The 19,160-nt window shown below is 43.5% G+C and overlaps 1 protein-coding gene across 6 annotated transcripts in view; it reads left to right on the forward strand.

Annotated features, from left to right (window-relative positions):
• The window catches only part of DLG2 (discs large MAGUK scaffold protein 2), a 1,534,662-nt gene that overhangs the window by 1,501,157 nt on the left and 14,345 nt on the right, over positions 1–19,160 (forward strand). For 4 of the 6 annotated variants that reach the window (XM_069759326.1, XM_069759327.1, XM_069759328.1 and 1 more), the window contains one exon: positions 14,298–14,397. In XM_069759326.1, coding sequence (XP_069615427.1) covers positions 14,298–14,397 — 100 coding nt within the window. Of the gene's footprint in view, positions 1–14,297; positions 14,398–15,827; positions 15,874–19,160 lie in introns of all 6 variants that reach the window. The other 2 variants (XM_069759329.1, XM_069759332.1) reach the window with 1 other exon arrangement.

The raw sequence follows: 19,160 nt of genomic DNA on the forward strand, positions 1-19,160 counted from the left end.
AACTTACCTGGAGCAGCCAGTGCCAGGCAGCAGCTGCCAAGGCAAACAGGATCATGGGGTGCATTAAAAGAGGTCTGGATACACATGATGAGAGCATTATACTGCCTCTGTACAAATCCCTAGTTAGACCGCACATGGAGTACTGTGTCCAGTTTTGGGCACCGGTGCTCAGGAAGGATATAATGGAACTAGAGAGAGTACAAAGGAGGGCAACAAAATTAATAAAGGGGATGGGAGAACTACAATACCCAGATAGATTAGCGAAATTAGGATTATTTAGTCTAGAAAAAAGACGACTGAGGGGCGATCTAATAACCATGTATAAGTATATAAGGGGACAATACAAATATCTCGCTGAGGATCTGTTTATACCAAGGAAGGTGACGGGCACAAGAGGGCATTCTTTGCGTCTGGAGGAGAGAAGGTTTTTCCACCAACATAGAAGAGGATTCTTTACTGTTAGGGCAGTGAGAATCTGGAATTGCTTGCCTGAGGAGGTGGTGATGGCGAACTCAGTCGAGGGGTTCAAGAGAGGCCTGGATGTCTTCCTGGAGCAGAACAATATTGTATCATACAATTATTAGGTTCTGTAGAAGGACGTAGATCTGGTTATTTATTATAATGGAATATAGGCTGAACTGGATGGACAAATGTCTTTTTTCGGCCTTACTAACTATGTTACTATGTTACTATGTTACTATGTTACTAAGATGAAACATGGCTGGGTCTTTCAACATGACAATGATCCAAAGCACACCGCCAGGGCAACGAAGGAGTGGCTTCGTAAGAAGCATTTCAAGGTCCTGGAGTGGCCTAGCCAGTCTCCAGATCTCAACCCTATAGAAAACCTTTGGAGGGAGTTGAAAGTCCGTGTTGCCAAGCGAAAAGCCAAAAACATCACTGCTCTAGAGGAGATCTGCATGGAGGAATTGGCCAACATACCAACAACAGTGTGTGGCAACCTTGTGAAGACTTACAGAAAACGTTTGACCTCTGTCATTGCCAACAAAGGATATATTACAAAGTATTGAGATGAAATTTTGTTTCTGACCAAATACTTATTTTCCACCATAATATGCAAATAAAATGTTAAAAAAACAGACAATGTGATTTTCTGGATTTTTTTTTCTCAGTTTGTCTCTCATAGTTGAGGTCTACCTATGATGTAAATTACAGACGCCTCTCATCTTTTTAAGTGGTGGAACTTGCACTATTGCTGACTGACTAAATACTTTTTTGCCCCACTGTATGTGTCTCTCTTCCTGTGCCACTTATATGTGTGTCTCGTTTCCTGTGCCACTTACATGTGTCTCTCTTCCTGTGCCACTTATATGTGTCTCTCTTCCTGTGCCACTTATATGTCTCTCTCTTCCTGTGCCACTTACATGTGTCTCTCTTCCTGTGCCACTTATATGTGTCTCTCTTCCTGTGCCACTTATATGTCTCTCTCTTCCTGTGCCACTTACATGTTTCTCTCTTCCTGTGCCACTTACATGTGTCTCTCTTCCTGTGCCACTTATATGTGTGTCTCTCTTCCTGTGCCACTTACATGTGTCTCTCTTCCTGTGCCACTTATATGTCTCTCTCTTCCTGTGCCACTTACATGTTTCTCTCTTCCTGTGCCACTTACATGTGTCTCTCTTCCTGTGCCACTTATATGTGTGTCTCGCTTCCTGTGCCACTTATATGTGTCTCTCTTCCTGTGCCACTTACATGTGTCTCTCTTCCTGTGCCACTTATATGTCTCTCTCTTCCTGTGCCACTTACATGTTTCTCTCTTCCTGTGCCACTTACATGTGTCTCTCTTCCTGTGCCACTTACATGTGTCTCTCTTCCTGTGCCACTTACATGTGTCTCTCTTCCTGTGCCACTTACATGTGTCTCTCTTCCTGTGCCACTTAAATGTGTGTCTCTCTTCCTGTGCCACTTACATGTGTCTCTTCCTGTGCCACTTACATGTGTCTCTCTTCCTGTGCCACTTACATGTGTCTCTTCCTGTGCCACTTACATGTGTCTCTCTTCCTGTGCCACTTACATGTGTCTCTCTTCCTGTGCCACTTACATGTGTCTCTCTTCCTGTGCCACTTACATGTGTCTCTCTTCCTGTGCCACTTACATGTGTCTCTTCCTGTGCCACTTACATGTGTCTCTCTTCCTGTGCCACTTACATGTGTCTCTTCCTGTGCCACTTACATGTGTCTCTCTTCCTGTGCCACTTACATGTGTCTCTTCCTGTGCCACATATATGTGTCTCTCTTCCTGTGTCACATATATGTGTGTCTCTCTTCGTGTGCCACTTACATGTGTCTCTCTTCCTGTGCCACTTACATGTGTCTCTCTTCCTGTGCCACTTACATGTGTCTCTTCCTGTGCCACTTACATGTGTCTCTCTTCCTGTGTCACATATATGTGTGTCTCTCTTCGTGTGCCACTTACATGTGTCTCTCTTCCTGTGCCACTTACATGTGTCTCTTCCTGTGCCACTTACATGTGTCTCTCTTCCTGTGCCACTTACATGTGTCTCTCTTCCTGTGCCACTTACATGTGTCTCTCTTCCTGTGCCACTTAAATGTCTCTTCCTGTGCCACTTACATGTGTCTCTCTTCCTGTGCCACTTACATGTGTCTCTTCCTGTGCCACTTACATGTGTCTCTCTTCCTGTGCCACTTATATGTGTGTCTCGCTTCCTGTGCCACTTATATGTGTCTCTCTTCCTGTGCCACTTACATGTGTCTCTCTTCCTGTGCCACTTATATGTCTCTCTCTTCCTGTGCCACTTACATGTTTCTCTCTTCCTGTGCCACTTACATGTGTCTCTCTTCCTGTGCCACTTACATGTGTCTCTCTTCCTGTGCCACTTACATGTGTCTCTCTTCCTGTGCCACTTACATGTGTCTCTCTTCCTGTGCCACTTAAATGTGTGTCTCTCTTCCTGTGCCACTTACATGTGTCTCTTCCTGTGCCACTTACATGTGTCTCTCTTCCTGTGCCACTTACATGTGTCTCTTCCTGTGCCACTTACATGTGTCTCTCTTCCTGTGCCACTTACATGTGTCTCTCTTCCTGTGCCACTTACATGTGTCTCTCTTCCTGTGCCACTTACATGTGTCTCTCTTCCTGTGCCACTTACATGTGTCTCTTCCTGTGCCACTTACATGTGTCTCTCTTCCTGTGCCACTTACATGTGTCTCTTCCTGTGCCACTTACATGTGTCTCTCTTCCTGTGCCACTTACATGTGTCTCTTCCTGTGCCACATATATGTGTCTCTCTTCCTGTGTCACATATATGTGTGTCTCTCTTCGTGTGCCACTTACATGTGTCTCTCTTCCTGTGCCACTTACATGTGTCTCTCTTCCTGTGCCACTTACATGTGTCTCTTCCTGTGCCACTTACATGTGTCTCTCTTCCTGTGTCACATATATGTGTGTCTCTCTTCGTGTGCCACTTACATGTGTCTCTCTTCCTGTGCCACTTACATGTGTCTCTTCCTGTGCCACTTACATGTGTCTCTCTTCCTGTGCCACTTACATGTGTCTCTCTTCCTGTGCCACTTACATGTGTCTCTCTTCCTGTGCCACTTAAATGTCTCTTCCTGTGCCACTTACATGTGTCTCTCTTCCTGTGCCACTTACATGTGTCTCTTCCTGTGCCACTTACATGTGTCTCTCTTCCTGTGCCACTTACATGTGTCTCTTCCTGTGCCACATATATGTGTCTCTCTTCCTGTGTCACATATATGTGTGTCTCTCTTCGTGTGCCACTTACATGTGTCTCTCTTCCTGTGCCACTTACATGTGTCTCTCTTCCTGTGCCACTTACATGTGTCTCTTCCTGTGCCACTTACATGTGTCTCTCTTCCTGTGCCACTTACATGTGTCTCTTCCTGTGCCACTTACATGTGTCTCTCTTCCTGTGTCACATATATGTGTGTCTCTCTTCGTGTGCCACTTACATGTGTCTCTCTTCCTGTGCCACTTACATGTGTCTCTCTTCCTGTGCCACTTACATGTGTCTCTTCCTGTGCCACTTACATGTGTCTCTCTTCCTGTGTCACATATATGTGTGTCTCTCTTCGTGTGCCACTTACATGTGTCTCTCTTCCTGTGCCACTTACATGTGTCTCTTCCTGTGCCACTTACATGTGTCTCTCTTCCTGTGTCACATATATGTGTGTCTCTCTTCGTGTGCCACTTACATGTGTCTCTCTTCCTGTGCCACATATGTGTGTCTCTCTTCGTGTGCCACTTAAATGTGTCTATCTCGCTTCCTGTGCCCCTTAAATGTGTGTCTCTCTTCCTGTGCCACTTATGTGTGTATCTCTCTTTCTGTGCCACTTAAATGTCTCTCTCTTCCTGTACAACTTAAATGTGTGCCTCTCTTCTACTTGGCTGGGTTATTGTGTCTAGCATGTAGTTCGGTCTATCCACCTTATTTAGGACTTACTACTTAATCAAAACTGTAATAGTAAACAGGACAGTCGGGAAATAGCTCAAAGGTCATCGGAAGAGGAATTGCCCATGAGGACCTTCTACGTGGCAGAATCTCCCATCATAATATAAGACCCAATTTTAATCTATGCCGTTCTCCCCACCCGCCCCCCCTCTTGTTTTCTTTTATGCTTATATGAGAGTCCGGGAGAATCAACCAGTCAAGGAAATGTCCGCCACAACAAGATATTATTGCTGGAACCGGTGTCTACAACATCATGGGTCATCATGCCCCGTAGATCCCTCCAACCATCTCTAAGACTTTATCAACTGTATTTTTAAAAAGAAATTCTTAAGTTACAATTACAGTATATTTATTTTAAATTGTGAGACATTTTGTTAACCTCATTCCGTTCTAACAGTGATCGTCCCAAGGCTGCCAGATTGCAGGAGCACCGCCTCTTATAAGGTCCAATTTTTTGGAAAAAAAAAGAATTTGAAGCAAAACTAATAGATAAAATAGAAAAATAATAATAATAAAATGAGCTGAATGTTAAATGAGGAGCCTAAAAATGTCTTTGCAATTGTTTTTTTTTTCTTTCTTCATATTAAGTTGTATTATAATCATGCATAAAAAAAACTTTTCCGTTCCAATAATGAGTCACTGTCATTTAAAGAAGTTTCTCACATGTCATAAGTAATAAGTCCAAGAGCTATTAGTTCTACGATCACTGGAAAAATGGAGTAGAATCAGTAGAATCATCCGACTGAACTTTGTGCCTCTGATTGGATTTTTCAGCTCCTCATGGGCGGGCCAGACAAAGTGTTTTTACAATCGATAGCTTACGTAACGATATCCCTTAAAAAAATGTGGAAAAGAGACACATTGTTTAGCCACTTGATTCACACATACCATTGGAGTGGTTCTTACCACCCAGAACCCCCGCTAACTGAAACATATGACATGGCGAAAGTTTTATGGATCGTCAGTGACTCATTAAGTAGTAAATTATTTGGGGATTGTGTTTTACTGGTATCTTTTACCAAAAAGTGTAAAAAAAAAAAAAATATGGTTTTTGATGTGAATTTCTCAGGTCTGATCTTATTTAGAAATGTTCCCTGATAGTTGATTATTTTAATTATCGTGGACCGGTCACCATCACGGACAACCGTGAAAACTTAGAATGATCTCCATTGCTCGATACCAAAGTAACAATTCTAATTACACTCACCTTAACAAAAAAAAAATTAAGTGACCCCCGTTTTATCTCTGTTATGGGAAACAAAATAAGGGGGGGGGGAATATTTAAAGGGACCCTGTATCTATGAGAGACCAATAAGAATAAGGACTCCGCTCTGATTCGCCGATGTGAAGTGACGTGTTCTCTTTAATGAAATAATATTTAATTATTTAAAGATAAAAAAATATTGACGGTATATAAAGATTGGACTAAAATTAAAAATATTTTTACATCTTGCTTTATATTTAGCATTGGTCTTGTATAGTGGTGATGACAGGTTCACTTTAATACAACGTATGTTATAAGGTGTTTTTTTTTTTTACTATTATATTGTTTTTTTTTATGATGATTTTTACGTAAACTCTCGGACAGTGATGACACATTGGGTTTCCAGAACAGATAGAAGTGTTATAATTGGGAGTTATTGATGCATTACATTTCCCACTGTGAGAAGACATATAACCCAGTCCATTGGCCATCCATCTTCTCGTCCCATCTTCAGTTGCGTGCATGGCTATAGTCATGGCGTCTCATACACCGCATATTGCCCCATATCCGCCGCCATCGTGGGTCTTTCTCTGGTTCTCATCCATTCTCTATTCTTTATGCTTTGCATCTGCATGGGTTTTATTTTTACTGTTCGAGTATTTTCTCAGGCATGACATCCTTTACGTTGCAGCTGAATCTCCATTTAGTTTAACCCCTTCACCTCTGATCCATAGGGTTCATAACCTTTGCCTTTCAAAATGGAAGACCCAAACATGGGTATATACTTTAAAGAATACTTGTGCAACTGTTTTTTATTGTTGCAATGCCTCTCAATTAAAAAAAATGGCAATTTGCAAATATGCCGTTTCGGGTATGCAGCTCTTATACAGACTTGTGGGCTTCCATAGTTACAGAATATAAACCTTGGGTAGTCTAATGTCACTCGCTCTGCTTCCTCCTCTAGATTGACAGTAAAAGATAGAGGGAATAGAGTCAAAGGGGTTGTCCATTTTGGTAAAGCCATTTTTATACGCTTAATTATTAAATTAGGATTTAATAGAGGGGGGGAGGTCCTTTGATTAAGATCCTGACATCTTAGTCTATTGCTCTGAAGGACCGAAAAGTCCTGCATAACCTATTACTATAAACAGCTATAGTGTAATACCTAATTTGTCCTGTGGGGGAGCTGCAGGGAGACTGAGCACTTAATGAGAGGTTCACCCGATCACTGAGATTCACAGCAATGGGGCTTATTGTCAGGAGACCCTGCTAACAAATAGAAGTTATCTTTAGAGGTTGGGAAATCATCCTTTACTTTTCATTAAATAAATACTCATCAGAGGTGAACGGGTTAATCAGCCACCATATATTTGTTTATGTTTTATCTTTACATTTTTAAGTTGTTTTTTTTTTCTTTTTTTACTTTATTTTATTTTTAAAATTCAGATATGCTTGAAATGTAAAAGTGGTACAAAACTTCAGTGACGAAGTCAATAAAGCGAAAACTGCAATGTCATCGTATTATGTGGTGCTGAAACGTCAGAAATGTGTCCATATTAGATAAAGCGAACAGAACGCAGCAGACATTGTTCTAACAATGTAACAAACACGTCAGTACCTGTTAGTCATTATTATCTGGGGACAGATTACTTTAAAGGTAACAATAATATTTACAATTTAATAGATTAGGAAAAGGATAGATAGATAATAGATAGATAAATATTAGATAGATAATCGATAGATAGATAGATAATAGATTGATAGATAGATAGATAGATCCTTCTTTTGGATACTGATATACAGGTGCTTCTCACAAAATTAGAATATCATCAAAAAGTTAATTTATTTCAGTTCTTCAATACAAAAAGTGAAACTTCTATATTATATTGAGTCATTACAAACAGAGTGATGTATTTCACATGTTTATTTCTGTTAATGTTGATGATTATGGCTTACAGCCAATGAAAACTCAAGTCATTATCTCAGTAAATTAGAATAATTAACAAAAAACACCTGCAAAGGCTTCCTAAGAGATTAAAAAGGTCCCTTAGTGGGGGCGTGGCCTGAATGTCCATGTGAGCAGACGCGCAGCAGAGCGCTCCCGCTACTGATTTTATCATAATCCTAATAAGCCGCAACTGAGCGGGGATTTGCGGTGCTCACCAGCAGCTGGAGAGTCCCGGGAGTGCGGCGGTGTACAGCGGCGTCCCCGGGGTCAGTAAATATGACTAGGAGGAGGCAAAAGGACGCCGGAGCGATGCAGGGACCGGCCAAGATGGCGCCGACGCCAGGGAGAAGGCGGAAAAGGAGAACGCTGCATGCCAGAAGCGTATGGCTGTGGCGGCGAAGCTCCAGCAGTTTGCCAGAGTGGAGACCGCAGGGGAGGAAGCCGGAGCTGACTCCGAAGAGGAGGAGGAGAGCCCAGCAGAAGAGCAAGAGGTACAGCAGGGGAGCAGGGATAGCAGCGTGGCGGTGGTAGTAGGGGGATCTGAAGATAAGGGGCCAGGAGCAGAGCCCACCCGCAGAGACGTTTTCGCGCTGGTGTCCTCATGCAAACAATCCCTGACCCAGCAGATACAGGAGGTCAAGGGTGACACAGACCAGATAAATGCAGCCCTGCAGAAGATTGACAAACGTGTGGGCGCTGTGGAGGAAAGAGTACTGCGGAAGATCATATAGTGCAGCTGCAGAAAGCGGAGAAGAAGTTTGCTCAGGCAATATCGGAGCTAGCTGCAAAAAATGAGGATCTGGAGAATAGGTCCAGAAGAAATAACATCCGTATAGTGGGTATCCCTGAAAAAACTGAGGGGAGGAATCCCACAGAGTATATTGAAAGCTGGCTCTTGGAGACCCCTGGTGACACAGCACTGACAAAAGTATTTGCGGTAGAGAGAGCCCACAGGGTCCCACCGAAACCACCTGTCCCTGGAGCGAGTCCCCGTACCATGCTTGCCAAAATCCTAAACTACAGAGACAGAGACATTATCCTGAGGAAGGCTAGAGACATGACGGATCTGACAATTGGAGGTCAAAGAATCGCTATTTACCCCGACTACTCCGCCCTGGTCCAGAAACAACGGATGATGTTCACGGGTATCAAGAGACGGCTGAGGGAACTGGGAGTGCAATACTCCATGATGTTTCCGGCACGACTGAGGGTGGTGGCGTTGGATAAGATTCATTTTTTCCAGACGCCGGAGGATGCTACCCAGTGGATAGATCTCAATGCTAAAAGGCTTAAAGGAAAAGGAGATTGAAAATATGGGGTGGGTGGGACGAGGGATATTTCACTGTTAAAGGAAAAGAGATTGGTGACTGACAGTACATTGGTTATGGGATGTGAAGATTTGAGGGTGGAGCCGGGCATTACTAAATAAATGGACTGGGAGTGCTGAAATGGCAGTTGGCTACGGGGGAGGAAGGGTGTGCAGCGTTCTAAGAGTTTATTTAGTTTCCTTGCATTTGCAATTTAATACAAGTTGGAATATTATATTCTTTTAAGAATTGCACCGAATTTTGTTATAAACGGTAGCGGGAGGCGGATGGAGAAGGTTATGTCAACAAGAGTGTTCGCAATGGGCGATGGTGCCCCACTCTTGATAAGAGGCAGAATGTATAGTATTGGGGGGGATAGTGGGGGAGATGCTCTAACTGTTTGGGATGCAATGAAGGAGTATCTGAGAGGGCTACTATTTAGAGATATTAGTAGGTGTAAGCGGAAAACGAGGGAGGCAGAGAGAGTGGCGGTGGATGAGTTGAGGACTGCAGAAGACGAGATGGTAGTATTGGGAACTTCCGAGGCTGGGAAAAGGTTGAGAACAGCGCAAACTCATATGGAGAAGATTCTGCTGGGAAAAGCGAAAGGAAGCGGGAGTTTCAAAAGGTGACTTATTTTCAGGAGGGAGAAACAGTGGGACACATGCTATCGGTGGTGGCCTCTGCTCAGCGAAATACCTCATATGTACACTCGCTGGTATCTGTTGGTGGAAGCAGGATATCTGAAACATCTGAGATTATAAAGGTTTTTGCGGACTTCTACGCGGACTTATATTCCTCCAGGGTTGATGGGTCAGCCGGAGATACAGAGACTTTCTTGGAGAGTCTGGGGTTGCCGAAATTGAGTGAGGAGGATAGGGTGAGCTTGGATGCCCCTATTACGGAGGAGGAACTGAGTCGGGCGCTGAAGTCTATGGCCAATGGGAAGGCGCCTGGAGTTGATGGGTTGCCAGACGAAATTTATAAAAGCTTGGGGGAAGTGTTGATTCCCAGATTAAAGTTAGTACTGGAGGAGGCTGGGTGTCAAGGGTATCTCCCAGCATCTATGAGGGAGGCCATTATAGTGGTTATTCCGAAGGAGGATAAGGATTTGGGGAAACCTGAGTCATACCGCCCAATCTCTCTGTTAACCATTGATGTCAAGCTCTTGGCCAGGGTGTTAGCTTCCCGTCTGTCTAGTGTCATTACTAACCTTGTACATCCGGATCAGTCCGGCTTTATGCCTGATAGATCTACAGCGGTTAATCTGCGGAGGCTGTATATGAATCTGCAGCTGAAGTCTGACAACTGTGGCCGGAGGGTTATTGCGTCCTTGGATGCCCATAAGGCGTTTGACAGTGTGGAGTGGGGATATCTCTGGCAGGTGTTGAAGTGTATGGGTATTGGACCGCAGTTTGTGTCTTGGATTCAACTGCTATATTCATTGCCAACAGCTAGAATCAGAGTAAATGGGGAACTTTCTCAGCCTATAAAGTTGGCTAGAGGCACGAGACAGGGATGTCCACTTTCGCCTCTTCTGTTTGCTCTGGCTGTGGAGCCCCTGGCCGCCAAGATTCGACAGTCTGACAGGGTCCCTGGGTTTAGATATGGGAGTGTTGAGGAAAAGATAGCGTTGTATGCGGATGACATTTTGCTATTCCTGGCGGACCCGGATGATTCTTTGAAAGGGGCCATCGAGATCATTGAGAGATTTGGTGCCTTGTCGGGGTTGAAGATAAATTGGGATAAATCGGTCCTGTTTAAGGTAGATGGGGTGGAAGAGAGTGGGAGTGAGCCATTGGGAGAGGGGCGGCTTAAGGTGGCATCCCATTTTAAATACCTGGGAATATGGATCTCGGTGCCAGTTACGGAGTTTTTATATAGGAATTTGACTCCTCTCATGGGCGTGCTTAAGGCAAAGGTGGATGCGTGGAATAAGTTACACCTATCGGTGGTAGGTAGGGTTAATCTTATTAAAATGGTGCTGATGCCCAAAATACTTTACGTCCTTCAAAACGCGCCAGTTTGGATCCCACGTGGGAAATTTCGGCAGATTAATGCTCTTTTTAGAAGCTTGATATGGGGGCGGCAATACCCACGTATTAGCCTGGAGACGCTTCAGCGACCCAAGGAAGATGGGGGTTTGGCTTTGCCCAACCCTGAGTTGTATTTTCTTGCAGCCCAAAGTCAATATTTGAAGGGCTGGGTGCGGGAGGCGTCCTCCAGTGCGGTACAACATTTGATGGAGGGGGTGACAAACCGACGCCCGGTGGTGCAGTGTTTGGAGGATGGATCTTTGGGAGCCTTGGGGAAATTGTATCCAACTATGTTTTTGATACGTAAGCTATGGACCAGACTGCGACAGATTCAAGGGGTTACGGGACTGACTAAATTTACACCGATATGGCTTAATAATAATTTAGTGGAGTTTGCGGCTCTGGGAGTGCTGACAGAGTGGCAGGCTAAAGGAATTTATTTTGTTGGTCAGATAATTCAACAACGAGTGTTAAAGTCCTTTTCTCAGTTACAGGGGGAGTTTGGACTGAGACCTTCTGGGGAGTTTCAATATGCTCAGATGAGACACGCTTTTGGAGCTCAAAACAGGGGCGATGGTATTGAGATCCAAGAGGACATAGTTTTGAATACGTGTGTGGTGATGGGACTACAAGGGGAGTCATTTCCACCCTATATAGGGACCTACTGCATACATATTTGTTGGATTTTCCTCTAAAAGCGAGAGCTAAGTGGGAGAGAGATCTAGGCCCAATAGAGAATGAAACCTGGGAGTCGGTGTTGGAGTGGGTTCCACGAGTATCATTAAGTGAGCCGTATAGACTATCGCAGCTGTACATCTTGCACAGAGTCTATAAATCTCCGGAAGTGTTGCACAGAGCGGGGTTGCGAGCTGACTCTGAGTGCCCGAGATGTGGGACTGAGAACGCAGGAATATATCACATGATGTGGACGTGTCGAAGACTGGCTGCTTTTTGGCTGGTAGTTCTGAGTCGTGTGGAAGGGGCGTATAGATGCAGGGTGCCGAGAGATCCGATAGTGTGCCTACTGGGATATGTGGAGGAAATTAGAGTGGATAACACCTGGAAGATAGCAATAGCCAGGCTATTATATATGGCTCGGAAGGTGATAGCACGGAACTGGATCAAGGAGGAACCGCCTGCAAGGGGTGAATTCCTGCAATATGTAAAACATGGTCTCAAACTGGAAAAGGGGGTTTACAAGAGACGCGGGAAAATAGAAACGTTTGACAAAATGTGGTCTCCGTGGCTCGAGCTGGGATAGTAGGTAAAGGAAATGGGAGGCTGGGGGCCTTTGAATGGTAGAAACTGCTAGACGAATAAGCGGTCGTAAGGGAGTTAAGTGGTTTATAGAGTCATCAATACTAGTTATAGAAGTTCCATTGGAGAGGAGCTGTCGGAGGGGGGGGGTTTGTTGGGATTGTTGGGGGTTTCGAAAATGGGGAAACTTTGTATGTAACAAACTGGAAGATGGATAAAATGTAATGCTTATGTTTATTCTTAATAAAAATCTATTTAAATTAAAAAAAAAAAAAAAAAGGTCCCTTAGTCTGTTTCTATAGGCTCCACAATCATGGGGAAGACTGCTGACTTAACAAATGTCCAGAAGGCAGCGATTGACACACTCCACAAGGAAAGTAAATTTTGTATTTCATTTGGAAATCCAGGTCCCAGAGTCTGGAGGAAGAGCGGAGAGGCCACAATCCAAGCTGCTGGAGGTCTAGTGTGAAGTCTCCACAATCAGTGATGGTTTGGGGAGCCATATCATCTGCTGGTGTAGGACCACTGTGTTTTATCAAGACCAAAGTCAGCGCAGCCGTCTACCAGGACATTTTAGAGGACTCCATGCTTCCCTCTGCCAACAAGCTTTTTGGAGATGGAAATGTCATTCTCCAGCAGGACTTGGCCCCTGTCCACACTGCCAAAAGTACCAATACCTGGTTTACAAACAACAGTATCACTGGGCTTGATTGACAGCAAACTCTCCTGACCTTAACCCCATAGAGAATCTACGGAGTATTGTCAAGAGGAAGATGAGACACCAGACCTAACAATACAGATGAGCTGAAGGCTGCTATCAAAGCAACCTGGGCTTCCATAGCCCCTCAGCAATGTCACAGGCTGATCGCCTCCATGCCACACCGCATTGATGCAGTAATTGATGCCAAAGGAGCCCCGACCAAGTATTGAGTGCATTTACTGAGCATACATTTCAGTAGGACAATATTTTGGATTTTAACATCATTTTTCAAGCTGGTGTTATAAAGTATTCTAATTCACTGAGATAATGACTTTTGGGCTTTCATTGGCTGTAAGCCATAATCATCAACATTAACAGAAATAAACACGTGAAATAGATCACTCTGTGTGTAATGACTCTATATAATTCATGAGTTTCACTTTTTGTATTGCAGAACCGAGATAAATTAACTTTTTGATGATATTCTAATTTAGTGAGAAGCACCTGTATATCTGTATCTCATGATCTGTTAGGGTCCAGGACATTGTAGCAATGATGCATAAGAGAATTGTGCCTGACAAGAGAAGACACCGGGGTGTGAACGTTCGGCCGTGTATCTCTTTGCATTACAGCAAAATAAATTAGCATCTAAAAATAGTTGAGATCACACACAAAGAGAATATAATAAGTACATGTCAGGCAAACGGCGTGTTCGGGAGTAAAGTAACGAGAAAAGCAAAAGGAAAATAATTATCTAACGACTAAGGAGAAGCACTTCACTAAAGTAACACACGGGAACGAGACTCCCGCTATCTGTCATGTGACTTCTTGCCCTAGAAATACCGCTCAGTTTTGACCCGCTATCTATGGCTGGTTGATTATTTTGGGAAGTCAATAGACGTCATTCATCAAATCCAACAATCTCCAGTCTTGAAAAATAAATACTGAAAATGGGGTCTGTACTTTCGGAAATCTCATTTACTTTGCTGGGACTGTAAAGTGCAGCATTTTTTTACCCTTGAAAAATGTGCCCAAAAAAAACCCCCACAGCATTTTGACATTTGTTTTTTGGGGGGATTTCAGGGCAGTGAGCTTGGACATTAGAGGAATTTTATTTCCCAGACAGCTAGATACAGTTACAGGAAAATAAGCCGGCCTCCATGTCATCATGTACTAACCCATAACTGAGTCTACAGGGAAAATAAAATGTTTAAAAAAAAGATCTTTAAAAGAAAAAAAAAAAGGAATGTTTCTATTTCTCAATATTTTTGCTTCCGGAAGAAACTTTGGTCACTGTAGTTGTATCCACATTTACACACTAGTTTTGTCAGCATGAGTGTGACAAGAATTAGACGCCCCTGTTTTTTGCCCCATGCCTTCTCTCCTTCACAGTCATTCAATGACAGGCGTAAAAAGAACCTCATCTTTTCACGAAAGTTCCCATTCTACAAGAACAAGGAGCAGAGTGAGCAAGAAACAAGTGATCCTGACCGTAAGTAGACGCCTCGGAGATGGACGTCACGTGTGGCACAAAACAACGAAGTAACGGGTGACACGCATGACACCATCCCTCCCTCTCACCCTGTCACACATCCAGGCATACAGGTCCGATAGGCAGGAGGCATTGCTACTGTGACCTCTGCATGAATACACCCTGGATCCTTCGCCTGTTTACCCTAAATTCAATTCATATCCCCCCTCCGGAGTTGGAGGGAGCAGCCGTTGGGTGGGTTGACCAAACACTCATGAACATTGTTGAGACGTGAGGCACGGGGAACCTCATGTCCTTGGTAGACCCTTGGCTGTTTTCGCTTGACGACTGACTGACCTTGTAAGAAATACCGTCAGGTTTGCTTCCCTTTAGTAACTAGTCATAGAGATTTCTTTTTGGTACCACTTGGTCTTCAATGATCTTTGCCCAAATTACTCCAGAATTTCATGTAAACCCCTATATTCAGTGTAAGGTTGAATAGGATTATGGGAAGAGTTAAGTTCACCGTACACATTGGACCAATATCAGCCCATCATGACAATTTTGGCACAATTAGTGTATATGGGGGTGATTTTCATCCCCCAATCCCTAAAATAAGTTTTAGGGTAAAAAAAAAAAGAGTGAAACTGTTGGCTTTTAACATGTCTGATCTTTTTATTTTTGTCAGAGTAATCGGTTATGATCCTCCTTCCCTTTTACGGATTCCAGACACATGCATGCTCAGCCAAGCCGATCGTACACGTGTGTGTATTGGCTGACGGCTCCCCTTATAGGCGTGAATATTCCTAAGGCCTCTAGAATCCGACTAGGTAAAGGGCATCGGGACATTTTTCGGTGGGATGTTATGATTTGTGCTGTGTGAACAATGCCAAAAATGGAGATCATGATGTGATTAAAAGGGGGCAAGAACGTGTTCGGTATAGATAGACGGAGGGGAATCATTTTTCCAAACCATTAATTGGCCCTAATCACCCTCAACCCCTTCAAGACTTCCTATTATGTGTTCACTGTATGACAGTATTTTTGGGGAAAATTACGATATTATTCAAAGTTACGGAATTTGACTACAGTTTACCATTGTCATAAGTTATGTCGGGGGGTCAATCGAACCCATCATAAAACTTTCCGTATGGTCTCTAGGCCGGACACCACATCCAGTTTTGATCCCTTAGGTCATTATCACGCTATCGACGTGTCCTTCTTCAAGGTCTTTCTTCTTTTAACCCCCCCCAAAAAACGGCTTGCAATCCTTTAAAAAAAAAAATAATGTCACCACGCTCAATGCATAAAGTGGAGGATGCACGGATCCAGGTTGCTATTCTGCACGGTCTGTCATGGTAGTATTCATTTCAACTCCACTGACTTCTTCCTTCCTCTTCTGCGCCTCCTCTTCCTCTCTCATTGCTCACTCTCTGGGTACTGCCGGGCAGGACAGCCTCGGATTAGGTGACGACGATTATGGAACAAAGGCTCTGAGTAAGTTCCCAGGAATGGTCACTACAACATGTAAATCTTGTCCCCTTCCCCCACCCTTCCCATTTCTTAATTTTTTTTCTTTCAGATTTTTGTCCATTTCCTTTGTTGTTTCCCAAAGCGTCCAGTCCCGCCTCCCAGCATGCACAGACGGATTTTTTTTTTATTTGCCACCCACTATTGAATGCCAAAATTATCTGCGCTGTCAATGCATGAACTTATGATAGCTCTCCATACTGTCTATGGAACTGGCTTGTTTCCCGATGCCGCCTGTTGGTTCATTGTTACTATGCTTTATAAGGATGATGGGGACCAATGTTTAAAAAAAATCCTTTATTTATATGTAACCTTTTCAAAAGTCCCATGGGGGATTCAAGATTGTGCCTCCAGAATTCTCCCAAATAGCCACTGTCTGTCGTTTTTACTGCTTCCCCCTCATTTAAATATGCATCTAGATGCTCAGTCTGAGAGCTAAGCATCCTGCCGATATGCTCAAGAAACCTTCAGGACATTCTACCTTCCAGGCGATATTTGCCAAGAAATCCCTTTTCTTTCTGGATCCTCCAGGGCGTTCCAAGTGTGTTACTGCAGGCATTTGTTTTTGATTGTCTCCTCGTGGGTGGGCTTACCAGGAGATCAGCCAATAGGTGATTATCTAATGTGTATGGGCACAAGCCCAACAGTCTTCTAAGTCAGATATCAAAGAACAGCTGCTAATTTTAATAAGCAGTAAATTGCAAAAGTGCTTGTTTTTACAAAAACCATCCAACAACATCCATCTGTGAAGATGGGAATAATCCCTTTACAGCCATTCACAGTCGAGATAGGAATAGTAGCATCCAAACATCTGTCACAGGAGGTTTTAGGTGGAGACGCCCTTTAATTACGACTTATTTTAGGCAGTGGCAAACTAGGTAATGTCGTCCTCATCTATAGCCGACATAGGATCTGGCAGCTGACTTTGGCTTGCCCACCACGGTGCGTGACGTCACTGCCATGCGCCCGACTCGGGAAAGGCTCACCGACGTCAGCTGCTGGCATCTGGTTTGCCGGCGGTGTTTTTTGCAGTGCCGGGAGTTGGTAGATCTCTGCGCCACTATACATTTCAGCTTAATGTGCATTATTGGACACATCCTTCTGAATTAGGCACTGGTGGTTGAAGGACACCCTCCCACACGGGCCATGTTGTGGTCACACACTATGCGACCCCGATCGTTATTCCCCTGCTTATTTTATCTCTCATGATATCAGTGATGTCTGGAGTTGCCCTTAAATTGCGAGCATTGAACAGTATTTTCATGCCCAGCTAGAACAACCATTTCCCTGGACATTTTCACGTCTTCTCTTCTAACGTCCTATGGTTCACAGCCCAACCAAATTGATGTCACAACAACATTAAAAAAAAAAACAAAGTAGCAAAATAAAAGTGTGTTTATTGCAGAATGGAGGCATAAACAGCTGAGCATTAGATTTTCTCCAAAAAAAAGTCGACTCTCCAGACAGCAGGCACTGATAGGAAATAGCAGGTGTCCGGAGCATTATCATTTCACCGGAGCATTATCATTTCACCGCACCAGATCTGCCAAATACAACGGCTTCACTTTCCCTGATCCCTGACTAAAGGACAGCTCCTATCCTAAATACAATGCCATCGTTCCTAAAGGAATTCTCCTATTCTTGTAGCATTATCAGCTCCTGTATCACCGTTATGTAACACATAAGGATACAGACATAGGAAACATATGTATATTAGGTCGGAGTCCTGCCCATACAATCTCTAAAGGTTCCCACACATATAAGATTAAATCAGCATGACCAGACGTCGATCTAATTTGTAGGATGCCCCTGACTTTGCAGAAGGAGAGAATAGTTGGGCACTTTGAAATGAAATGCCCAATCCATTGGCTCGCTCACTAGATATGCCGCTATTAGTGGTGCCTCGTAGCTGCTTACTCCACCTTCCCCATAGAGAACATCCCAGCATTGGGGAACTATTGGGAAGTCAGGAAATATACAGTAGTTGTTGGCCAAACTAGCACTTGACTGACAGCTATCTAAGGTGTATGAACACCTTAAAGAATAGGGACAGGTTAGGAGAGCTCAGGGTGAGCACCTCTAGATATGTCCAGTGAAGGTGGTCTTTCAATATCCGTTTGGAACATAATTTTGGCCAGGTTATATTCCTGCTGGAAGATGTTTTCATGGAAAAGTGCGGGACTAGAGAATGAATTCAGGTAAAGTGTTCCAGAAGAAAGAGGAAGCACAAAAGAAAACATCTTTCCGAGAGTGTGAGAAAGTCACCAGACAGATTATACAATTAGAGGAGGTTGCCTTTCTCAAAGAGGCTGAATTTTTGGTATTACCTGTGAATTAGAGTAGAATTGTAGAACATAACTCTATTTTAAATAAGCCACCACTCTTTTTAATGGACAGTGTCTGGTAATGGAGTTGTCAGAAAGCTAGGTCAGCCAAAAGTATCACTTGTGGCTACAGTACTTTTTTGAGGCCATACCAGTTCCATGCTCTCTCGAAAGTGTAATTCTGCACCTTGGCTCCATCTAATGACTGAGTATGCCAATGGCAGACACAGGAAACCTTCTGGAAATGCTTATTCTTGGAAGGTTCAAAGTGGTTCTGGAAACTCACTTGGCGAGTACTCCCAAGTGTCTGGAAGGTTTTACAATCTTTCCGGTAGCATTCGGGATGATGTGCGGAAGTTCTAATGGGTTTGTCTTGAAAAGGAATATGTAGCTGCTTGAAGAAGGTAAATTTGAGTCTCCCATTGTAAAAAAAAAAATCACAGCACAGAACCAAGGAAAAGTCTGCCATGGGATTTAAACTAGTTGCTGTTTCTAGCCTCTTCCTGCTGCTCCATAATACACAGGAATCCATTGCACATTTCTTCTTATCCAGTATGAAGTAAGTGGTAACAGCAAAGATCTCCCCTGTGTTTACATGCTGCACAATCCAAGGCTCACCCAGGGCAGTGGTATCTCGCACCACAGAAGCAGGAAGACTCACATAGCTGTCAAAATATTGAGTCAGTATAGAGCCCCAATTCAGTCTCCCTTTCTTAAAGGGGCAACGCTTTCATCACTGAATTTGACAGGATTTTTTTTCCATTTTTCGAGCTATATGTATATGAGAAAGGTTTTCTATTTTGGACTCTTTTATGACGTTTTCCAGGAGGTGATAGGTCTTTAAATAGATGAGACAGCAGAAAATTTATTGTTTTGGGAGTACATTTACAAGGCTGACTTCTAAGAAGAAATGCTGATATTTCAGCTTAG

This window comes from Ranitomeya imitator, chromosome 3, assembly GCF_032444005.1.
Source record: "Ranitomeya imitator isolate aRanImi1 chromosome 3, aRanImi1.pri, whole genome shotgun sequence".
In the NCBI taxonomy this organism is placed as follows: Eukaryota; Metazoa; Chordata; class Amphibia; order Anura; family Dendrobatidae; genus Ranitomeya; species Ranitomeya imitator.